Below are 22,199 nucleotides of genomic sequence, written 5' to 3'. Positions count from 1 at the left end.
CATGGCGGCATATAATTGTTTTATATTAAAAAAAACACATTTTATTTACATAAATTACAGGGAAAGCACACACTGTTGAACCAGTCTACATTAACTACAATTCATCACATTCACTATGTTATTCACATATTTTGTTTCACAGACAGACACATTTTATTTCATAGCTTCTTTTTTTTTCATCAACAACATTAGGATATATATTCTCAGCACTGTAAAGACAAGATAATAACAGCCTTTTGTTTCGTATAACACTATTGCTTCACAACTGACCATTTGACAACGAAACTCTTAAAGACAAGGCACAGTGCATTTATTCACATCCAAGGAGATCACAGCATATTAAATCTATACAAGAAGGCTTTACAATTGATACATACTGCTCTTCTTTTTCACAGTTAGTTACCTTTACCACTGTCAGTCAGTCTGCCCAGACAGAGACTTTGGATGGCATTGGGGCTGCGTGTTACACATCCTTGTTTGATGAAGGAGACTGATGATGGATGGGTCAGCCTCTTGTGCTTAAGAGAGGAACCTTTTTCACAAGGAGGACGTGGTAGAGTCCACCACCTCGCGGCCATTACAAACTGCTGGCACGTAGTTAGAGGCTGATCCTGGGAGAGTGAATACAGTTGTAGTGTTAGCCAGAGAAAGAGCTATAGGAAACACAACTGTAAACCACAGATAAAAGCTGTGGACAAAATTATGGAAATGAACAGCCCTGGGCTCTACAAGTCTGCGCTGGTTAGGGTGAATTATTTTTCGAAAGTTCCAAAAAAGTCAGTTTACATGTTCATGAGTAGCGCTCAGCAGTGGAGGAAAGTAACTACATTTGGACAAGCATTGTACTTGTAATAATGTTTGAGGCAGGCTACTTGTGCTTTCGTTTTATGTTATTTTGTATTTCTACTCCACTTATTAGGCCTACATGACATGTACTGTATTTAACATATTTGCTGGTTAGACCTTTACATGAACACATACCATCAGCTCATAAGATATGGCCCATTGATACAGATCAAACCTTTCAACAGCATATAATGCAGTTAGTAAAAACAAGATGGATTAGCCACAAGAGTAAAATAATACTTACCGGTACATATTAATTCATCAGTAACAATCACCCACATATAGGCCTAAACATTCAAGAATCACTGCACCAGTTTTTCTGAATAACATATACATAATGTAGCCTATCATTTTTCGTACGTACAATTTTGAATGCAGGACATCTATTTGTAATTGAGTTTGTTGTGATTGCTATCAGTGTGCAGCTGACAATTGAGAAAAAAAACTGAATTGCTTGAGGAAATTCACAGTAAAAGACTAAAGCCAGCGTTTATCATTTCTATGGTTCATACAGTAGGCTACAGTTCTACAAAGAGCAGTGAGTACCAGATATATAGTGGATGCTTGTGTACCTTTAGAGTAGCTGGAGCTGGGAGCAGAGGCAGAGGCAGACACTGTGGCACTGAAGCGGTTTGCCGTGACTCTGAGAGTGGCCACGTTTTTCTGGGGCTGGAACAGGATGATGTGTACCTTAGGGGCAAAGAGGCAGCCGAGAACCACTGAACCGCTCAGGCTGACGGAGATACACATGGTGGTCGTCTGCACCTGTGAGAGGAAGGACAGAGAGACAGAGAGACAGAGAGACAGACAGAGAGAGAGAGAGAGAGAGAGAGAGAGTGGCTGGTGATCATGAATATATCAAAAATTTTCTCCATTGGATTTTCTCCATTTGTCATCAAAAGGACTAAAAAGGTTTTCTCAAAGGCCACCTGGTCCCGGCACTCCACAGAAACACACACGCAAGCACACACACACACACACACACACACACACACACACACACACACACCTCTTACTTCTGTGAAGTCTTTGATCCAATCAGTTCACTCATAGTTTATTTGTTTTCTGCTTTTGTTCCCTCAAAATCTTTTATCAATCAAATCAGTATAATTCCATCTCACCCCTTTTGTGGTTATGAAAAGTTTCAGATCCTTTAATGTGAAAATATTACACAGAAAGTACAAGTCCTTCTTTCAAGTATCATCAGCAACATTTACATGAAGTTTCCGAAGTAAAAGTTCTCATTCTACAACAAAATGGTCCCTGCAGTGTCAACAAAAAGCTATGGCCTTTCCATCAAAAGCTGTGTTTAGTTTGTTTGAAAATGACCTTGGATGATTGCATGTCAGATCATGTGACATATCTTGCATGTCCACAATTCCATTTTCAATTATGTATGCGTGTGTGAATTTTTTAATTATGAATGTTTGCAATTCTAATGGTGCATCAATGGATGTGCATAAATAAGAGGGCACGATGAAGAATGTGGACTGATAGCACAGCTGGCTATCCTGGAAAGTCAGGCTATCTTAGTCATTTTTCTGCTGCTAATGTGAGCTGACTGCTGGGGTCATCTTCCAGAGCGCCATCTCTTCCAACCCCACTGGTTACCCCTGCAGTCCAGCAACTTCTATTTGCAGAACCACAGCATGAAGTGAAATCCCTCCTAAACCGGCCGCACAACAACACTGCAGTAAATATGAGAAGTCCTCACAAGTTAAGGATTTCCGTCTACAGAAATAACTGCTGAAACACTGCCAAGACTATGGGTGATATTACTTCACTCGTCTTTTGTCTGCAGCCATACCTATCTCTTTCAGCCTCAAAGATGTCTCTCTATCAGCTATTTCCATTAAAACAAATAATTGAGAAGCTCCGATTCATGCTGCGGCACCATGTGAACCACACTTTGTTCTTACTTTGAAATTCCCCACAAAGAGAATGAGGTTACACCTTTTACTTTATTTAATGCTAAACACTTTAAAAAACCTTTACTATATGCATGATTTTTAACTTATCTATAGTACTTTTTCCAGAGACAGATATAATTGTGTATTATCGAGCACTTTCACACTCCTTGTCTTTTATGATTCAGTATATTGTCCAGTATAGAAAGCACATAAAGAGGCATTGACTACTGTCATTATTTCTACAGTGAAAAGTGTTGTTAACGTTTGATTCAAGAAGAATAAAATGTACAGGAGAAGGATAATTGAAAATAAATCTCATGAGTGAATATTCATATCCATCTGTGAAACCTTGAGTTTATTATGATTTAATGGGCAACAATACTATAGTCTCATTAGAATATCTCTGTGCCATCTAATGCTGCCACAGACCCCACAGACATTATTATCGGTGTCACACAAAATCAAAGCATCATGGTCTCTGTTGCGGTGCCAAACCTCTCATTCTTTCAATTAGTGTGTGCACCGCCTCTCCTTAAATCCTACAATGTTCAGCCAGTATCATATATCCAATATCCCACTGAGGTTCAGGAAAGGTAAAGGGAGTCTGATCGATGCAGACAAGAGAAGTCGGAGGTACATCATGATGATACAAAGCCTGTGTGATCCTAGACCTCCCCCCACATCTGTTTGCACAACAAAGGCATCGTTGCCCACCCTGACCACACGCTGTGACAGTACCATTGAGTCTGCCTGAGGCGCCAGCACTCATCGCTTATATGGTTTGTCAGCTTTATGCCTGTTGTTTTGTCTTACTTGTCTCACTCTATGCACTGCATGGATAAATACATTATTTCATCTTTACAGCTATATATTTTCCACTTGGGAAAAAAATCAAATTCAGTCCAGCTCACAGTTATGCATATTCAGACCATGTATAATGCATTCATTGTAATTTCTTTGCGCGATGCAGTGTAAACGCAGCCTTCAGCCATTTGTGTTAAGGCTAAAAGCTGCAAAACACTATCCCCTTGTGACAACTCTGCAGCAGATATTGCAATCAGTATTTCCTGTGACTATTAAGGCCAGGACACACCAGTCCGACTACCCAAAAATGGTGACTGCCGATTCAGGGAGCTCCAGTCTTCCCGTCGCGGCCGAAAAAGTGCAAAGAACACACCAAACCGACTGTTGCCTTTCCGTACGCTCTGCGCTTGCGCGGGACGTAATGTCTCCATAACAGCAGGCAGCGCTAATCTGTATTGTGGCCCGAAAAAATACGGAAGCCGGAAATGATGGGACGGCTCTCTAGACCATAAACATAGATAGAAATACGTATTTATATTTATGGACCATAAAGAGCACCATTTTTAGCAAAGAGTGTCGAGCATGGTGTCGAGCAGTCAACAAGGGTTGATGCATGTGAGTACTCGCTGAACGAAACAAACAAACAAACACATTCAAACGATGGCTAACTGTTGTTAGCTGTTTGTGCTACCCGCTTCACTGATTCGCTAGCCCTCCACAAATCAAATTGCTCAAACTGAAAGACTGTCCGCTCAAAAGAAGCCCGACGACATCAACTACGACCGATTTCACGACACACACCAAACAGATACGTGTCTCCGTCCCCTCGAAACTCTACGACGGCGATTATCGGGTAGGTGTGTCCTGGCATTTAGGGAGGCAATGCCACTAAAGGAGCCATCACTCCATGTCCCTACTTAAAAGTATGTTTACTAACGGTCCTAATACCACTTGGTGAGTAAAGTCTATGGGGCCATTTGCGATTTGGTCTTGCTAACAAAAACTGTTAAAAATCTCAAGAAATCTTTTTTGTCTGAATTGTAAAGCATTTACTATTGTAGAATTTCATTGAATTACTTCGAGTGTCATTATTTATTTCTACCCGTATATTCCGGCCTGTTCTGTCTCTGGAGTCTTTGTTCTTGTCTTGAAAGATCCTTCATCCAACATGAAAAGAAAACTGGCTCTTTCATGGGTCTCAGTGGCGGTGATCAAATGGAATCTGAGAGTGACACCTTTTTCTTCAGTGTGATGAACACACTGGGGACGGTAATTTATAGACTTTGTTTACAATATCCAACAACGGTGTGGGCTTGAAAAGAATATAGAAATATAAATTACAAAAAAAACTCAATTGACATTATACTATATAATATATAAAAAAAAAAGAATTCTCATAAATAGTTACCCTGTAGTCGCTGGCAGTGACGTAGAAGATGGGCTGGAAGGCGAGCCAGATGATGCAGGTGGTGTACATGGTGAAGCCGATGAACTTGGCCTCGTTGAAGTTCTCGGGGCACTTTCGCGTCTTGAAGGCGTAGACGGTGCAGAGGACGATGAGGAGGCAGTTGTAGGCCAGTGACATGAGCATGCTGGAGTCCCTGCTGTTGCACTTGAGGGTGACCACGTCTCTCCTCTCCGGGCTCGACTCCTTCCGGACCCCCGGCACCTCCACCAGCAGCCATATGAGAGCCACCAGCAGCTGGCAGGAGATCAGAGCGGCGCAGATCGCTACTTGGGAGGCGGGGCTTATGAAGCGCGGCCGCTGGGCTCCGTCCTTCACCCCGCTGAAGATACGAGCGATGCGATTGGTCTTGGTCAGGAGGGCCGAGTAGCACACTGCGAACGACGTGCCCAGGCCCAGTCTACGTAGAGTGCAAACGGCGGTGGAAGGTTTGGCGATGTAGATGAAGGTCATGAGGTAGCACATGAGCACTCCCAATAAGAGGATGTAAGAGAGTTCACGTCCACTCGCTTTGACCACGGGCGTCTGGTTGTTTTTGAAGAACAGGCCCACCACTGACAGAGTACACAGTATACCCAGGCACGAGATGGTGACGGGTCCGATGGCCCACGCGTCCTCCCACCGGATGTACTCTTCGGGCAGATCGTAGCAACCAGTCAAGTTAGCCAGAGGCCATTGGCCAAAGCTGCAGTCGGCACAGGTGAACTCATCCAGCAGGTACTGGTAGGGCTGGCAGGGGATACAGATCCAGCAGCATACGTCCCCCGGCTGCATGCTCTTCACCTCGTTCTTCTTGCAGGGGTCGCTGCACTGGGACGTGGGCGGTCCCAGGCCGCGCCACGGTACCAGGGAGGTGTTCAGGGTCAGGTTCTGGTCCCAGTAGCCCACCTTCTTGTAGATGAATTTGCCGTCTTCTTTGTGGTAATGGAAGATGTTGTAGCGGCTGATGCTGTCGCCGAAAGCGTCAAAGCGCACCATGTTCTCCGTGTCTGCAGGTCTGAACGGAGCTGTTAGAAAGGCAAAAAATACAGCAAAGTTGACTTAAAAGTTACTGTAAAAGAAAAACTAATATCCATACGTTTGAGACAATAAGACAGGGATAATAGAAAATAAAAGACAACGGGTACAATATATTGTGTGATTGTGAAAACAATCATCGTCTTATCAGTACATAAATAAGTTATGTGCATATGTATACACTGCTTTATCCAATCCCTCACCCCGCTAAGGAATGGGATATGGCAGTAATAACACTAATAGTACTGCCCATTCTATCAGTGCAATTTGTTATTGATGCTCGAAAGCATTCAAATTAATACATACAAAATGTCCGTGTCCATCTATAACTACTCAATTGCTGTAAATAATCAACTTTGAAATGTGTGTATTCATTCAAGCCATACCCGATATCCTCAGAATAGTATGTCTATAAATAGCTTCCCCTACCACTGATTCCTCCATTTTAATTCATGAATTATGTGTGCTAATCTAATAATTACAAAGATCTTTTCAGTGCTGCAGAGCAAATCATTTGAAGTCTTAAACCCATGAAATGCTTATTTGCAACCCCCGTTTGCTTTATATTTAAATGTTCACAATTAATTTATACTCAGCTTGTCAAAAACACATGGACAAGTTACATGTAATACAAACATTATTTAAAAAGTAAAACATTATCTTTTTTTCCCTGCTCTGATTCACGTTCTTACCCTCAAACTTGGTCTTCAAGATGAACTCCTTGTAGAACCTTTTGCCGTTACCTGGCTTCATGGCATCGCAGACCTTGGAGTTGTTGGAGCATACAGCTTGTCTCATGTTGTGCAAAGCATAGGCCATGGCATAGACTGCATTCACCACGAACATGATCTTGGACTCCTGCTCAAAAGTTCCATCTCGTAGGCTGTGTTCACTGCAGCCAGGCTCCTGGAGGCTACAGCTGAAGCGATGTTCCCAGAACTCTTTGAACCACGGGTTCCTTGTGTTGGTGTACGGGTTCAGCTTGGTGAAGTAGTCTTCAAACTCTCTGATCGGGTAGGAGGCCAGCTCGATGGTGAACGCCTTGTCTGCTGCATTCTCGCTGCCCCTCACCACGCTCTCCTGTGCTCCCCATCCGTCACTGGCCACCCAGTAGAAGGTGGCGTTCATACGAGTGGCGGCCACCAGTAGCTCGCGGGCGTCCTCGCTGCGCGTGAAGAGGATGACCACCTTGGCGTTGGACTTCTGCTGCAGGGAGCGGATGACGTTGTCGTAGCCCTGACGGTTCATGGAGCGGCTCACCTTGGCCGAAGTAGCGATGCAGATCTGGCGAGTGCGCGCCTCCTGCTGGAAGGCGTCAATGCCAGTCTCACCGTAGTCCCCCTCCGACGCCACTGTCGACACATAGGTCCAGTTGTAGTAACGCAGGATCTCAACAATGGCCTTGGCCTGGTAGAAGTCAGGGGGCACGGTGCGGGCGAAGTAGTCATAGCGGCTTTTATCGCTGAGCTTGGAACTGGTGGAGGCATAGCTGATCTGAGGGATCTGGAACAATCGCAGGAGATTGGCCACCTAAGGGAAAGAGACAAAGAAAGAGAAGAGTTTGAACACATCTTGTTTTTGGTCATTCTTAGCACAAACAAACACACTGAATTGATCTTTATTCTGTAGGTTTGTCAATATGAGTGAGTAGGTATATTGATAAAAAATTATATATAAATATTGATGTTAGACACTTTAACATATCGGTTGGAGATGCTTATGCAGCTGGAAAGCATTAAAAACTCTCAAGGTTATAACATGTTTTTGGTGAAAATGGTATCTATAACTTCAGACAATTTTGAGTCAACAATAGTGGTTTTCAAATCTCTCAAAGCTTTTAAAGTATTTTTTCTTCATAACTTTTAGATATGCATCTGGTCTGGAAGTGAAGTGTGGCCATTAAAGGGCAGAGCCACTGTCTGCACAACGCTTCATCTCTGTGGCAGTGGAAACGGCCACAATTCAGTGTCCCTCTATCTCAAACTGTTTACTCTGTCAGGGATCCTCATCACCAGCAGCTAGTGAAACAAATCCCTCCACAGATAGTGCTATATAACAACCACAACAATGGCAAAGGGATAACAATTGTTTTCTAGTTTCTTGAGTTAAAGCCGTTCTGTCCATCCATTGAAGTATCATGGCAGATTCTGCCAAGGCGTTGTGATGCCCACCTTGTAATTTCACTAGGGTTGGATGATAATCTTTGACTGAAAACTCAGCGAGGCATCGATGTTGGACACGAGCCCACTGACATTCTGTGTCAGAATAACAACATACAGTAAAATCATGGCAATTATTTTCCCATACAGCATTCCAGACCTAACTGTGACAGAAAGCTGGTGAAAACCTGTCATTTTGCAGGATTCCTCATGAGACCGGGAGGTGATTAGTGATACCCATGAGCTTCAATATGACTGTCTCCTCTCTTGGGCATCCTTGTACGCCTGGAGGCTCCCCAAACAATGGCATCCCCATGGACGTAATTGGAAGTCCTATTAAAAAGTATTGTTTTCTGTTACTGCTCGCTCATACCAACCCACGAGAACTGAAACAGAGCGATCAACCCTATGATAATATAAATCTAATGTATTATTTACTGAATGTGCACTACCTCGCTACCTTGTGCTATAGCCAAAGTATTTCTGAAAAGAAAAGGACTAGGCCTACAGTACGGACATACAGGTCGGAGACTCGTTTGAAAAGATCCACAACCACGGAACACCCTGCCAACTAATACTTTTAAGTACATTTCTTCATCAAGTCAAAATGTATTCCTACCTGCTACCAGAGGGATCGTAAGGAAATTGCTAAGTGAAGACACTGCCTGCAAAATCCACGCTATACCATTCTCCAATAATCCTGTTAGCTGATGGATTGATGACATGGCTCAAAAATGGTGAACTTGGTAATCATTATTTTTGCTAAATAATGAGCCTTCTTGCATTGTCATTGTGAGCGTTTTTCATCTCAAAGATCCGCTGTGCAAACATTATAAATCTTGTCTTGTTAACTTTCAACTTTCATTTTGCCTCTTGCATCCCTCACTCTGATTGCATAATTACCGTATCCCCTCCAGAACCTGTCACTGTGTCATTGCTATAGCCAGCCTTGATATAAAGTGTCAACATAGACTACATTACGACACAGAAGAAACTACTTGGCATTGTGTATGCAGTGCGAACACACAATGTTCTGCCACAGAAATAACTGACTGTGATCTGAGAGCTGTCGTGTGCTTAACCTCCCTCAGCTAAAACACCCCGAGACAGTAGAAAATGCATGAATACTATAAGCTCTTGAGGGGTTGAATGGTGATAAATCTGATGTATTAAGACAAGTGCACTGCACCCAGCAGTAGTCCACTCCTGTTTTTCTGACAGTGCCTTCCGTAGTAAAATCATCTTCATGCATGACAATGCACCATCTCATGCTGCAAAGAATACCTCTGTGTCATTGGCTGCTATGGGCATAAAAGGAGAGAACCTCATGGTGTGGCCCCCATCTTCCCCTGACCTCAACCCTATTGAGAACCTTTGGAGCATCCTCAAGCAAAAGATCTATGAGGTTGGGAGGCAGTTCACATCAAAACAGCAGCTATGGGAGGCTATTCTGGCATCCTTCAGCAGAAACTCTCCAAAAACTCACAAGTTCAATGGATGCAATAATTGTGAAGGTGATATCAAATAAGGGGTCCTATGTTAACATGTAACTTGGCCTGTTAAGATGTTTTTGATTGAAATAGCTTTTCATTTCACTAAATATGACCTTCACATCCTGCAAATTCAACAAATGACCATTTTTATTGCTTTACAACCTATAAAATGTTTTGAAACTCTGTTGTGCATAATAATTTGGAACGGTGCATTTTGAGTTTTTTATTTTTGAAAAAAATACCGTTATCAATTGGAGATTTGTTCAATAAAATTTTAATCATACTTTAACGGTTGATGACTTGAAAATTATACCGACTGTCATTTGCATCGACTATTTAGGAAAATCTGAGAAAAATATCATTTGCATAATAATTTGGAACGCACTGTAGTAGAATATAGGACAGAGGTCTCATCAAATTACCCGACAAAAGAAGTGATTTATGCTGCTAATGTATTCGGAAGCTTGCATGGATCCCTACATGTACTAATTAATTTATGTTGCCTGGGATATATAGAGCTAAACTATTTTGTGTGTGCAGAGAACACTGAGTCAGTCAGTCATACTTGCATGCTGAGAAGGTAGGTTCCTCGTGCAGGGTTTTTCAGTTGGCCTTCATCAATAGATTATTGGAGAAGCTTGACAGCACACCTTTCAGGACTGCGCTGGAGTGTGTGACAGTAACGGTCTGTTTGTCCTAATGCGCTACTTCCCTCTCACTCTCCCCATCAACAAGTCAGATAAGATAAGATCTTCTCATTGCCATTAATTCCAGTGGCTTATATGGCAGATAGGGACCAAACATCTAGACCCATAAAAACTAGAACTAAACTAAATGGATGGGTCCATTCAATCATGTCCTTATTGTCCTAAGTGTTAATAAATGGAATACCTATATCATGAGAGACGCTGTGAGCAGAGCCAGTTTCTTCAACTTTCACAGTATCTGGAATTTACTGGCTTTTCTGTTCTGAACACCCTTCATAAAATTAAAAGTGGGACCATTTATTCATATCTGGTAATGCACCCGAACTGCTTAAATTTTTTTTTCTCCTATGAAATTTCATCTTTATTTTATTTATTTAAATTTTTTCAAATCGTCATGATGTCTTTTTAGTGAGGAATTGAATTCCTGATATGATGTGTATAAGATGGTTGGAAGGAGCAGTATTATAGGACTCCAAAGAGCAGAAGCATTGAGGGAAGATATGAGAGAACATGGGCGGTCTCTTACTCATGTGTGTGTCATGATTTTTTTTTCTCAAACATGGAAAGTCCATCTGTATGTCCCCGGGGTTCCTGTCAAGCTTCACCCTACAGTAGCTACAGTAGATAGCATGCGTGACAGTGAAAGGATGTACAGTGCACCAACCCAGCCACTTACCAAAGGTCCAGGAATACAAGTTATGCATAATTAACATGATGCTTTTTCGCAATGTTTGAATTGTATTAGTGAAATGGGACTGTTGCGAATAATGCAAATCCTTGGATACAAAAATAAATGCATCTGATAAATTCAAGTACGGTAGGTAAATTGAGAGCCAAAATACAGTCACATTCAACATTCTCTTTGATACCTAAACATGTTTCTTCTTAGTGTGTGTAGTTCTTCCAAAATTGAATACAATTCCAAAGAGAAACACAGATGTTGTACACACAGCGGCCAAAATTATCAGTCCCAAATTGGCACTCATAAAATATCATTATGTTATAATTCCATGATAACATAACATCATCAACTTATTTGAATGCGATCAATATAAAAAAAATTGTGGGTAAAGGCAGTGGCACGTTTGCATTATTTGAATGTGTTCAGCAGCCTGAATTTTAATCTAAACAATCACATAAAGGAAACGTCATCCACGCTGAATCATGCTGTAGTTGTTTGTCGAGAAATTTCTGGAACAGCCCAACACCAGTGTGACTTTAATTGGCCGTGCAACATCAAAAACATACATCTTAGGCTCATGCACTTGGATCTAGTTTGTTCTAACACATGAGTTTGGAGTCACTTCAGTACGACTGCAGTGCCTCTCTCCCTCCAAGGCTGATTCTTCCAAATTGGAAATTGGAACAGCAATTTGGAAACCTGTGATGCATTTGCCTGTTTGCATTTGTTTTGCCAACTGATCTTTCCGCTCCAAGTTCATCTTGGCATTTTCTTGTTAACTCCCACTGCCAGTAAAAGAAAATCACACCAATAGCAGTGCACAGCCGTTCAAAAGCCTGTGCCATTCTTATCAGCTATACCCATCTGTCCCACAGCTGATGAGATTATTATTATTTTTTTAATGGAGCAGCTTTGTTGGAACCTGCCAACTTAACTTTTAAATAGGATGTAAATAAGTGTAGACAGGAAGACAAATGTCCCCCCATTCATTTTATATACATGATTTCTCCAAAACAAACATCAAGTTTGAACCTGCATTTTAGAGCAGCTTTGCATGGTTAATATGCCAACAAGTAAGCTATCATTTTAACATACATCTTATTAAGAACTGGATGTGTAAAGGCACACTATGCAACATTTTAATGAACAAATAAATGATCGAGTCCCAAAAAAATAATCCCTCTCAATGATCACTTCTGCCACGTTAGAATATGTGGTAGTGTGTTTATTTGCACAGTCCTCCTCTCTCTGGCTGTATTTTACATAGTAGCATTTGTTGGTGTTGTTTTGTAAACGGAAGACTCAGGTAAAAGCTATACACCCAAGCTCCTCCCTGCTACTTCGCGGGACCTGCTTCGATTCTGGGAATTAAATCTGGGAGCTGTTGCTTAGCCTGGCTGTGTTTTTACATTCACTAAAACATGCTGCTGTTTTAAACAAAGAAAAGATATTGACTTCCAAATGTGATATGATCTTGTGTTAGGTAGTGTTCAGTGAAGGCAAAGCAAGGTTTTAAAATAGCACATTTCTTTACACCCAAACTGTTAAACACGTGCCGCATGTGTGCTGTATTTGCAGACACCCACCTTTCCAAAGAACCCACACGCTCCAACACACAGAGGCCCTAACACAGAAGCCCCCAACAAAGGCCTGAACAAATGATAAGAAGTTTCAAAGCAGCGGAAGCACATGAAACCAGGTATGTTTTTTACAGATAAGATCATACTACATCTTATCATGTTTGTGTGTCAGAACTGTGAGTTAATATTAGAGCTTGAACAGCTGGGAAGGCAGTGTTGAAGATATGGTGTGTTGATTTCAGGTGGAGACAACTCTTCACATTAGACTTGCTTCTAAATATTATTTCCTCCCACCAGCATAACAATGCTCACCACAAGAACGGCCTTTTGAACCACTCGCAAAGCACAGCGATAGATCTGTGGGAAACATTGCTCTTTATCATCTGCTCATCTTAAAGCGTTGAAATATCACTTCTAGCCTCTAGCACTTATGAAACAAACTTGATAAGGCAAGTATTTTTCTATTATCATTATCGAGGGCTGGAGTGCAGTGCTCCTGTCGCACAACGTTAAGCACAGTTCTAAACAATAGCCACAAGTTCTAAAGCAAGGACTGGTAATTTATTCCTGTGATACCGTGTGGAAAAACAAAAACGTAAACAACAAAAGCTCCAAGACGGACAAAGATGAAGGGCAGTGTGTCTGGAAATCAATAGGCTATGGTTATATTGCAGACTGCGTGGTTCCTGATGATTCAAATCAACCTTCTAGTCATTATCAGGTTCATCCTCACTTTGAATGATATAGTATGATGTGCTAATTAGGGCACAGAGCTGTTTCCCCCCGAATGTGCTGAAACTCACAGTTCAAAAATAAAAGTCTCAGAAGAGGAGATAAGGGCGGGAGAGATTGCAGGGGAGAGGGTCAGCTAAAATATCACGTAATAAACAAGACCCTTTTGAAGCGAACACCAAAGGATATTTTCTTATTTTCCCCCGACACATCCAGAAAGGATGGAAACACAATAAAGATAAAGCTCTCTCCAGTTCTTTCAGCGCGGCACATCAACAGACTTATTAAACCACCCCAAATCACAAATCTTAATACATGGCAGGACAGATATGAAAGAAAGAAAAACGGCAGTGGTACAAATGGTCTTGGATTTAGTGGGTCTTTTTGGAGTATTAAGAGATTTTTTTATCTTTTTATTTTTAGGATACTGGATAAATGACTGTAGTCTGAAGGCAGAGCAGTGTCATATCATGTGTTTCATAACAGGAAATGGACTGTCCAGCAAGGGTTTCATATACTTCTTGTGTTGCTTCTTTAGTGATTATAACCACAAACAATACTTGGTGTTCCTTTTTGTGTGTGCATGTGTGTGTTTTTGTGCTAAGTCTTCATGTCACGTTGGAGATTAAAGGTGTGATTATGCCTCTAAGCAGCATTTCCTCTGTGTGAGGTTACACATCTTTTTTGTCTGTTATTTTTCGCAGGAAAGGTGTGTGAATAGAATTTGTTCATTGTGTTCAAGCGACGTAGGACTGAGTCATTCTTCATTGTCGTTTTCCATATACAGCTGACGTCCCAAGCGGCAATGAAGAGTTTTTTTTTATTTTTTTTATCATCAGTGAAAAAGATCTGACAAGGAGGACAACTTACACCAGGATGAATGAGACGATAATGAAAGCCTTCCACTGGGCTCATCTCTCTTTCCAGTCGGTTCCACATCTCGTCCTTGGCCCCTTGTCACATGCCTCAGCCTCCTCACAGTATGCAGGTGGACACACGTCTCTGCCAGCCAATAGGGATGTACCCCACAGATGGGAAAAAAAGGAGCTCCTCACAATGTCTGTATCTGGCACTTGTCCTCCATCCGTTTTATAACGCTCTTCATCTCCACAAAGTGCTTCTCGGGGATAAATGGGGGACTGTGTAAATCAGTGACCTCTCAGGAAGAAAAAAAAATCCCACCGCAGGGCTCCTCATCGCTCTCACGCCTCGATTCATTATGGTGCCCAGAAAAACTGAAGGCTTTAACAAAAGAGGCTGTTGAGTGCAGTGACAGTGGAGGTATGTATTCAAATTCATACAAAAACACTCAAAAAGCAGTGAGTTTCCTTTTGGAACTTTTCTTTTTCTCATTCACAGGGTGTGACACACACACACACACACACACACACACACACACACACACACACACACACACACACACACACACACACACACACACACACACACATTCTTTTTCATGCGTCTTCAAAAACATGCTGTTCTTTTGTCAGGACATCATCAAAACTATTAGAGGAGTATGAAACCCTGTGTTTTTGACATCCTCAGTCCAGTCTGTCTCCAGTACTCTCCATCTAGATTTAACACATTGATGTGAAGCATTCATCATTGCAGATTCCTGTTAAACTTTTTTAAAGCTAGATCATATTCTTACATTTTCGTAGACAAAAACAGGGTGATCACTGCCATAGTGACTGCAACACTATTATGTACATAAAATAAATAAAATACAAGTTTATTTTCAGACTCCAAAAAGAGTGAAGGGACAACTAACTAAAATATATATGTATATATGTCGAGATATGATGTGTTTTCTCAACTATACAGCTAATTTTTAAAGTAAAACTCAACTTTAAAGGATTAGTTCAACATTTTTAGCTTTTTGTCCCACTCTCCAGTGCAAGAAAAGGCGACATAAACCGTTCCTTTAACTGTGCGTGCATTTTTTTTTCAAACACTAGTCGAGGGGAGCAGGTCAAAAGATATACAGTACTTTACAACATCACTAAACGTTCAGTGGCGGCTCCTGACAATAATCTCAGGGGGGGGGCAATTGTTGCCATGATGGGTAAAATGACCCAAAATGAACCTAAATCAGATAGCTAATATGACAATGTCATATTGCATTTAACAGTTTGTTTTTCCTGTTCATCTGGCATAACCACTCTGGCAACATTAAACAAGCATTGTACTGTACAGTATTTTTGGACATTATAAGTTAGTTAATTTCTTGAATAAAATTATTTTAGCTCTAAAATGATTTAATTATCCGGCCGTGGCCATCACAGATAACTTGTCATCTACCAGTGTGCTCCTCAGATAGGCTTCCTTTAAAAGTTAAGAGACCTGCTCTACAATTAGCCTAATCACAATAATCTGATTGATTTGACAGTTGTGTTCTGATTAAACAAAAATGGATGCTGGCATAGCATATGTGCAATCATCACATTGGTTTGCGTTACTACTGTCTACCTTTCTTTATATGTCCATGCTGTCTACAGCACCGTTACTTGGTAGGCGGGTTTATGCCGCAGACGGACAGCAGCTGTCAGAGTAAACAAACAGTCTATGGATCAGCTGTTGAATGGCGCAGGCTCGTCCATATGCAGATTGATGTTTAATGTTTGTTTTACCTTTTATGAGAGATGATGCATAGGGGTGACACCCAAAGTTATCCATGCGGTGTCTGTGCTGCCATCAGGATGGATTAAAATCCATTATGGCCAACACCTGCATCGCTCTGAGCCAGAGGTGGTCCAAGGTAAGGACTGAGTGTGTGTGTGTGTGTCTTGACTTTAGAAATAAAACTGATTTGATGTGATTTAATAAACTGTCTGTGAGTGAGTGAGTGAGTGAGTGAGTGAGTGAGTGAGTGAGTGAGTGAGTGAGTGAGTGAGTGAGTGAGTGAGTGAGTGAGTGAGTGAGTGAGTGAGTGAGTGAGTGAGTGAGTGAGTGAGTGAGTGAGTGAGTGAGTGAGTGAGTGAGTGAGTGAGTGAGTGTGAGTGTGAGTGAGTGAGTGAACTAACTGTGTGTGCGTGTGTGTGTAATTTCCTCTTATTAAACCAGACTCTGTTGATATTCTTTCTGTGGAGACGATGGTGAAACTATTGATCAACAGGTTAATAGAAAGAGGAACATTGACTCAACCTCTATACACTGACAACACCACGACAGAATATTTCATCAAATTCCCCAAATATGAGTTCTAGAAAGTGCTTTAAAAGTATCAGGTATTATAATTATTGTTCATTTTAAAGGATTAATATAAAACACAATCAGAGTTGACTTCAGAAAATCTTTATTTGATCTTTTTCTGCCCTGATATCAAACATTTAAGCAACAAGCTTCAAATCAGAGAAAAGAGGAAATATGAACTTTGATTATTTGATGTTCCCCACATCGTTACAGAATAAAAGTTTCTATTCTTGATGTATTTCATGCCTCTGTAAAGCACCTTGAGTGGCCTTGTGTCTGAATGGGGCTGTATAAATAAACTTGCCTTGCCTTCATCTCAGGGATGCACTAAATGTTCTGCAACTGAAATCACCAAAAATGGCCCAAAAAAAAACCCTTTCTGTGTTTGACCGAATCATTTTTACTGAAAAATTAAGTTTTTTTTCATGGCGCGTGCAGCATATGGTTCAAATACACGAGGTGGGTCGTGTTGATTTTTTAAAACCACGTGACGACCGGTGTTGTGAGCGTATTATGCCGGTAAATGTATGCACAGAGACGGCTCGGTGCAAGCTACAGAGACATTCAGTGCGTTTCCAATGAATGGCAAAAACATATTAGGAAGTCAGTGTTTCCCACAGGAAAATGCATCAATCTGGTGCACTTTGAGAGGACATTTTAGAGGCTATATCAAATCCTGAGATGCATAAAGAACATTATTTTTCAGATTTTTCTTAAACAGGCAGCACTCTTTACTCTGCAACTGTAAAAACAGTACAGTAGATTGGTCTGCAGACCTGTTATATGATGGAGGGGCCCATTTCAACCAATAAAGGGTGGATAGCTACTTTTTATGAACAATTTAGAATTCACACATAGAAAGCTTATTTCTGTATGTGTCAGGGGGCCTTCAAGCCCCCTCATGGAGCCCCTTAGACAGAGCTACTAATGCTGTTCTTTTTAACTTGCTTTTGTATTTATCCCCTACTAGTTGAGGGGCCCATGATGATTTCTATCTTGTTAAATTTTAATGAGTATCTTTATATTTAGGCTATTTCTTTTTGGACCCTGTTATTGACATGAGTGACTGAGCTCTTTGACTATGCAACATGAAAAGTTATTATCAGTATCTCTGGCTTAGGGCCCCCCTGAGTCCTTGGGCCCCTGGGCTTGTGCCCGGTGTGCCCGTGCAGTAATCCACCCCATGGCCAACACCTGCATCGCTCTGAGCCAGAGGTGGTCCAAGGTAAGGACTTAGTGTGTGTGTGTGTGTGTGTGTGTGTGTGTGTGTGTGTGTGTGTGTGTGGTGAAACTATTGATCAACAGGTTAATAGAAAGAGGAACATTGACTCAACCTCTATACACTGACAACACCACGACAGAATATTTCATCAAATTCCCCAAATATGAGTTCTAGAAAGTGCTTTAAAAGTATCAGGTATTATAATTATTGTTAATTTTAAAGGATTAATATAAAACACAATCAGAGTTGACTTCAGAATCACTTTATTTGATCTTTTTCTGCCCTGATATCAAACATTTAAGCAACAAGCTTCAAATCAGAGAAAAGAGGAAATATGAACTTTGATTATTTGATGTTCCCCACATTGTTATAGGCTATTCCTTTTTGGACCCTGTTATTGACATGAGTGACTGAGCTCTTTGACTATGCGACATGAAAAGTTACTATCAGTATCTCTGGCTTAGGGCCCCCCTGAGCCCTTGGGCCCCTGGGCCTGTGCCCGGTGTGCCCGTGCAGTAATCCACCCCTGATACAGTCCATAATCATCATGCAGCGGCAGCAGAACATAGCGTGAGCTCCTTAGCATCCTGCTAGCCTCGTTAGCCGTTCAAACGAGCCCCGTGAAAATCCGCATTTATACGATCCCCCAATCCATCTTGGTAGATACTTGCTTGATGGTTACATTTTGTCTGGAAAGGACCTAGTCCTTTTAATGACATGACATGATGAAGTAGCTTGCCAGCCTAACCTGAGTTGATATTAGTTATGTTGGTCTTGACTCTTGAATATGACCGCTTTGGGCAGCAGACCGAACATGTGACTGTAACAGTCACTGTAATTGGTTCATTGTTTACTGTACGTATGACGACAACACGTTAGGGCGAGCACCCCCGGACCTGGGGTATCGCCGTCACCCTGAATTGCATTGCGAGGCCTGCAGTTTGAAAAAAAAAAGTTTTACATTGAAGTCAATAGCCCCTTTTACACAGCCAGTGAAAGCCGGGAATAGGCCGGAATTTCGGCCCTCCGCCCTGCTGTATAAAGTCGCCAGTTCATAAAAAAAAAATGAACAAAAAAAAAGTCGCCAGTTAATTGTTGAGCAACGGTTCCTAAAGTAATTATAGGCTAACTGAACGTTACTACTACAGTGACTATGTGTTTTACACATATTACTGTCTGACAGTGCTCCAGTAGCCTATGTGCCCATTCAGAGGCTGCATTGAATTGTATTATGACGCATTCAACTTCTACTCGGTAATTATGAGCATCTGACGATGGTCAGTTACGTCCAGGGCCGTCGGACTGCGGATAGGCTTGGGGGGCCCAAGGCAGAGGGGGGCTGCACCCAAAAAAAAATAAAAACTTATTTTTTTTATTTTTTTTTTATTTTTTACTGGCTCAATATAGGCCCCTGATCTTTGAAAGCCCCGAAAAATGTTATTTAAAAAATATATATATATATATATCAGGCGCCTTTCATTCGTCAGTACATTTTTGTTATTTTTTAAATAACATTGTTCGGGGCTACGAAGATCAGGGGCCTATATTGGGCCATTAAAAAATACAAACGAAGGGAAAAAATTCCCGAAGCTGACTGGATTTTTTAAACATGTACATTTCTTCTTTCTGCTTTTTGGTCATTCTGTGGCTATAAATGATTCCAGAAAATAGTACTAAATACCTTACATAGGAAACAGTTGATTTAGCCTTAGTTTTCTCCTCAAAGTGCACCAGATTGATGAATTTTACTTTAACATTTAAAAAAAAATCTTCTGGGGGAGCATTCCCCCGGACGCCCCTAGAAGGTCCAGGGTCCACGACACAGTCTCCCAAATTCCTGTGAGAAACACTGTGTGTGTGCATGTTTATTAAGAGTCATTAGACCAGGGGTTGTGTTCAAGTATGCGTAATGATTTGGTCATTCATCAATAGAAACATTGTGTTGTTATCTGGCTCAGAGAGGGACCAGTCACTCATACGTTTTAGACTATAGACAAACATAGCTTTTACATGTTTGTATTGTAAGACCGCCTCTCAGAGGGCCCATCAGGACTTCCTGTATAGGGGCCCAGAATTAGGTGCAACGCCCCTAATTCTTTGCTTGCTTCTGTGTAAATAACACAGAAGCAAGCAAAGCCGGCATATTGGAGTGATGTTGTTCCGTCAATATGCCGCAATCTCTGTGTAAAAGGGGCTTATGAGAGCGCTCAGGGCGATTTTCAGAGCACAGAGCACAGACGCTGATTGTACAATGATATTCAGACTTAGATGCAGGTAAAAACTGTATTGAAATAATAAATTATGATTATAAATACAAAAAAAAATGTCATCATTATTATTATCATTATTATATTTTAGTTTTTTGCTGGTATGGCTCAAGGAGGGCGTTGCCCTATCGCCCTCTATGGGCTGCGTTCCTTTGTTCTTGTTGGGACTTGTTTATTTACTATGTTATGTTGCACTTATTTTTTTACGCAGTATGTCATTTAAGAACCAAATACATACGTGACCGTAACTTGCATTTCTTGGTTTCTTTCACATATGTTTTTGATTCTAAAAATCAAATCAAATCAAGCAAAGTTGGGTCTTCAGCCTATGTGACTGTGGGTTTTTGAACTTGCGTTGAATTGTTTTCGATTTGGTTTTATTGAGATCACCTCATTTCATCAGTCATCTAAATGTCTTACATATTGTTTTATTCATAGACTAAAACACATTTCATCATCCTAAACTCCACCCCCTTCCACAGGCTTGTAATAAATTCTTAATCTGAATCTCTCTGTTCAGAATCACTGGAATCATTAGCATCACTATATCTATACAACCAACTCCAATGATATCGCCGTCACCCAACAATTAAAACCAAGTAATTTGAAATGCATTCATGAACATTTTCAACAGTTATGCTCATTGCGGACACCGGACGATGTCATCTTCCTGCAGTAGCGTGAACAATGATTAGACGCTGCTGCATATTCATTAGCTGTGATTCAATCATCCACAGTTTCAAGTGTAAAATATTCATGTTATGTAGTGCATGTCATGTGTGAAATTTCCTACATTAGTCAAACTGTATATGTTATCGTTGCATGCAGCACATCTGTTTTTATTAGTGGTGACCTTTTCATTGAGACTGTAAAGGTGCGAACACACTGCACACCGCCGCGCGGCGAGTTTACATAGAAAGTCAATGTATTTCGCCCATTCGCGCGGCCAGGGCCGTGATAGCCAATCAGCGTTGAGCGTTGAAATTGATTGTCTAAATGTGTGGTGTATTTTTGCAATTAGGTTTAACGATTTACAATATAATAATAGATCTTATAGTTAATGTCCATTAGCTGAACTAGTTTTCTGGAAGCAAATGCAGGCTCTGTGACTAAAGCATTGGGTACGGCTTAGCCCTGCACCACCGATAAAAAGTATCTTTAGACACGTAGAGTTTACTGTTCAAAGCTTTGCTACCAATAAAGAGATGAAGCTTAATTTGTTTGTTTATTATTTTAATAAATGTTTTGTTAACTGAAGCTAATGGATAGTGTAACCAAATTATATACACACTACATCCTGTCACACTAACACACAGTGCCTTGTTGTAATTGTGGCGTGTGAGGGCAATCAGAATTAATTCATTATGCTCAGATGCATTGCCTCTGGCAACCTTTCATACGTGTGTGAAAAGGTCAGTTTTCTTTGCAAGGCGAAAATGAAGTTGCTGACAAAGTGATGGATGTCTCTGTGAATGTTGAAGCTTCGAAAATAATCATCCCGGGGTAGAGAGGGGAATGACATGCAGAGAACTACCATGGGCCGGATTCGAACCCATGGTCTGCTGCTTCTGAGGACTGAGCCTCTATTGGGGGGCGCTCTAACCACTACACCACAAGCACACCCCCCCCCACTTTTCTTTATTCTTAATTTAATGGATTTGCTCATTTACCTGAATGGAAACGTCACTGTAGGATCCTCCGATCACCCCGGAGATGGCCAGTGGGACCTCATTTTGGACCGGTCGGGAGCCGTCGGGGCAGATGAAGCCTGGGTCTTGCACCTTGGTGAGGGAGGCCCTGACGAAATCCAGAGACTGCTCCAGGGCGTAGGTGTCCTTGGAGCACGTGTCCAGGATGTGGGCTCCCAGCTGGAGTCCCGGCAGGAGGCGATCGCTGGAGTTGATCTCATCCAGAGCCAGCAGCATGGCCTCCAGCCTCTGGATGCCTCTCTCCTCGTTGATCTTACCACAGTCCTCCGTGCCGTCTCCCTTGTGGTGCACGGGGAACAGGCCTCCGATCACCAGCTCCCCGTCCAAGATGATCTCGCGTTTGGCCGTGGCCGGTAGTCTGGAGATGCTGGGCAGGACTCCCGGTATCAGCAGCAGCATGTAGAGTAATGG

At 41.6% G+C, this 22,199-nt stretch overlaps 1 protein-coding gene across 4 annotated transcripts; it reads right to left on the bottom strand.

Moving 5' to 3' along the window:
• Positions 1–537: 537 nt before the first annotated feature.
• grm2b (glutamate receptor, metabotropic 2b) lies at positions 538–22,199 on the bottom strand (the record flags this gene model as incomplete). 4 transcript variants are annotated; one of them, XM_080026421.1, is made up of 5 exons in its annotated part: positions 21,750–22,199; positions 6,735–7,572; positions 4,969–6,032; positions 1,419–1,611; positions 538–611 (listed from the first exon to the last, which is right to left on the bottom strand). In XM_080026421.1, the coding sequence occupies exons 1-5, from the start codon at positions 22,185–22,187 to the stop codon at positions 538–540; spliced, it is 2,607 nt and encodes an 868-aa protein (XP_079882547.1). In that variant the 5' UTR covers positions 22,188–22,199. The 4 variants fall into 4 exon arrangements, with proteins under 4 accessions (XP_079882547.1, XP_079882546.1, XP_079882548.1 ...); XM_080026420.1 differs by having other exon boundaries at positions 538–653; positions 21,750–22,175; XM_080026422.1 differs by having other exon boundaries at positions 538–605; positions 21,750–22,127.

This window comes from Ammodytes marinus (genome assembly GCF_949987685.1).
Source record: "Ammodytes marinus genome assembly, chromosome: 4".
NCBI lineage: Eukaryota > Metazoa > Chordata > Actinopteri > Uranoscopiformes > Ammodytidae > Ammodytes > Ammodytes marinus.
Note: the sequence above shows the minus strand (reverse complement) of the source record. Positions and strands in the feature narration are given on the sequence as shown.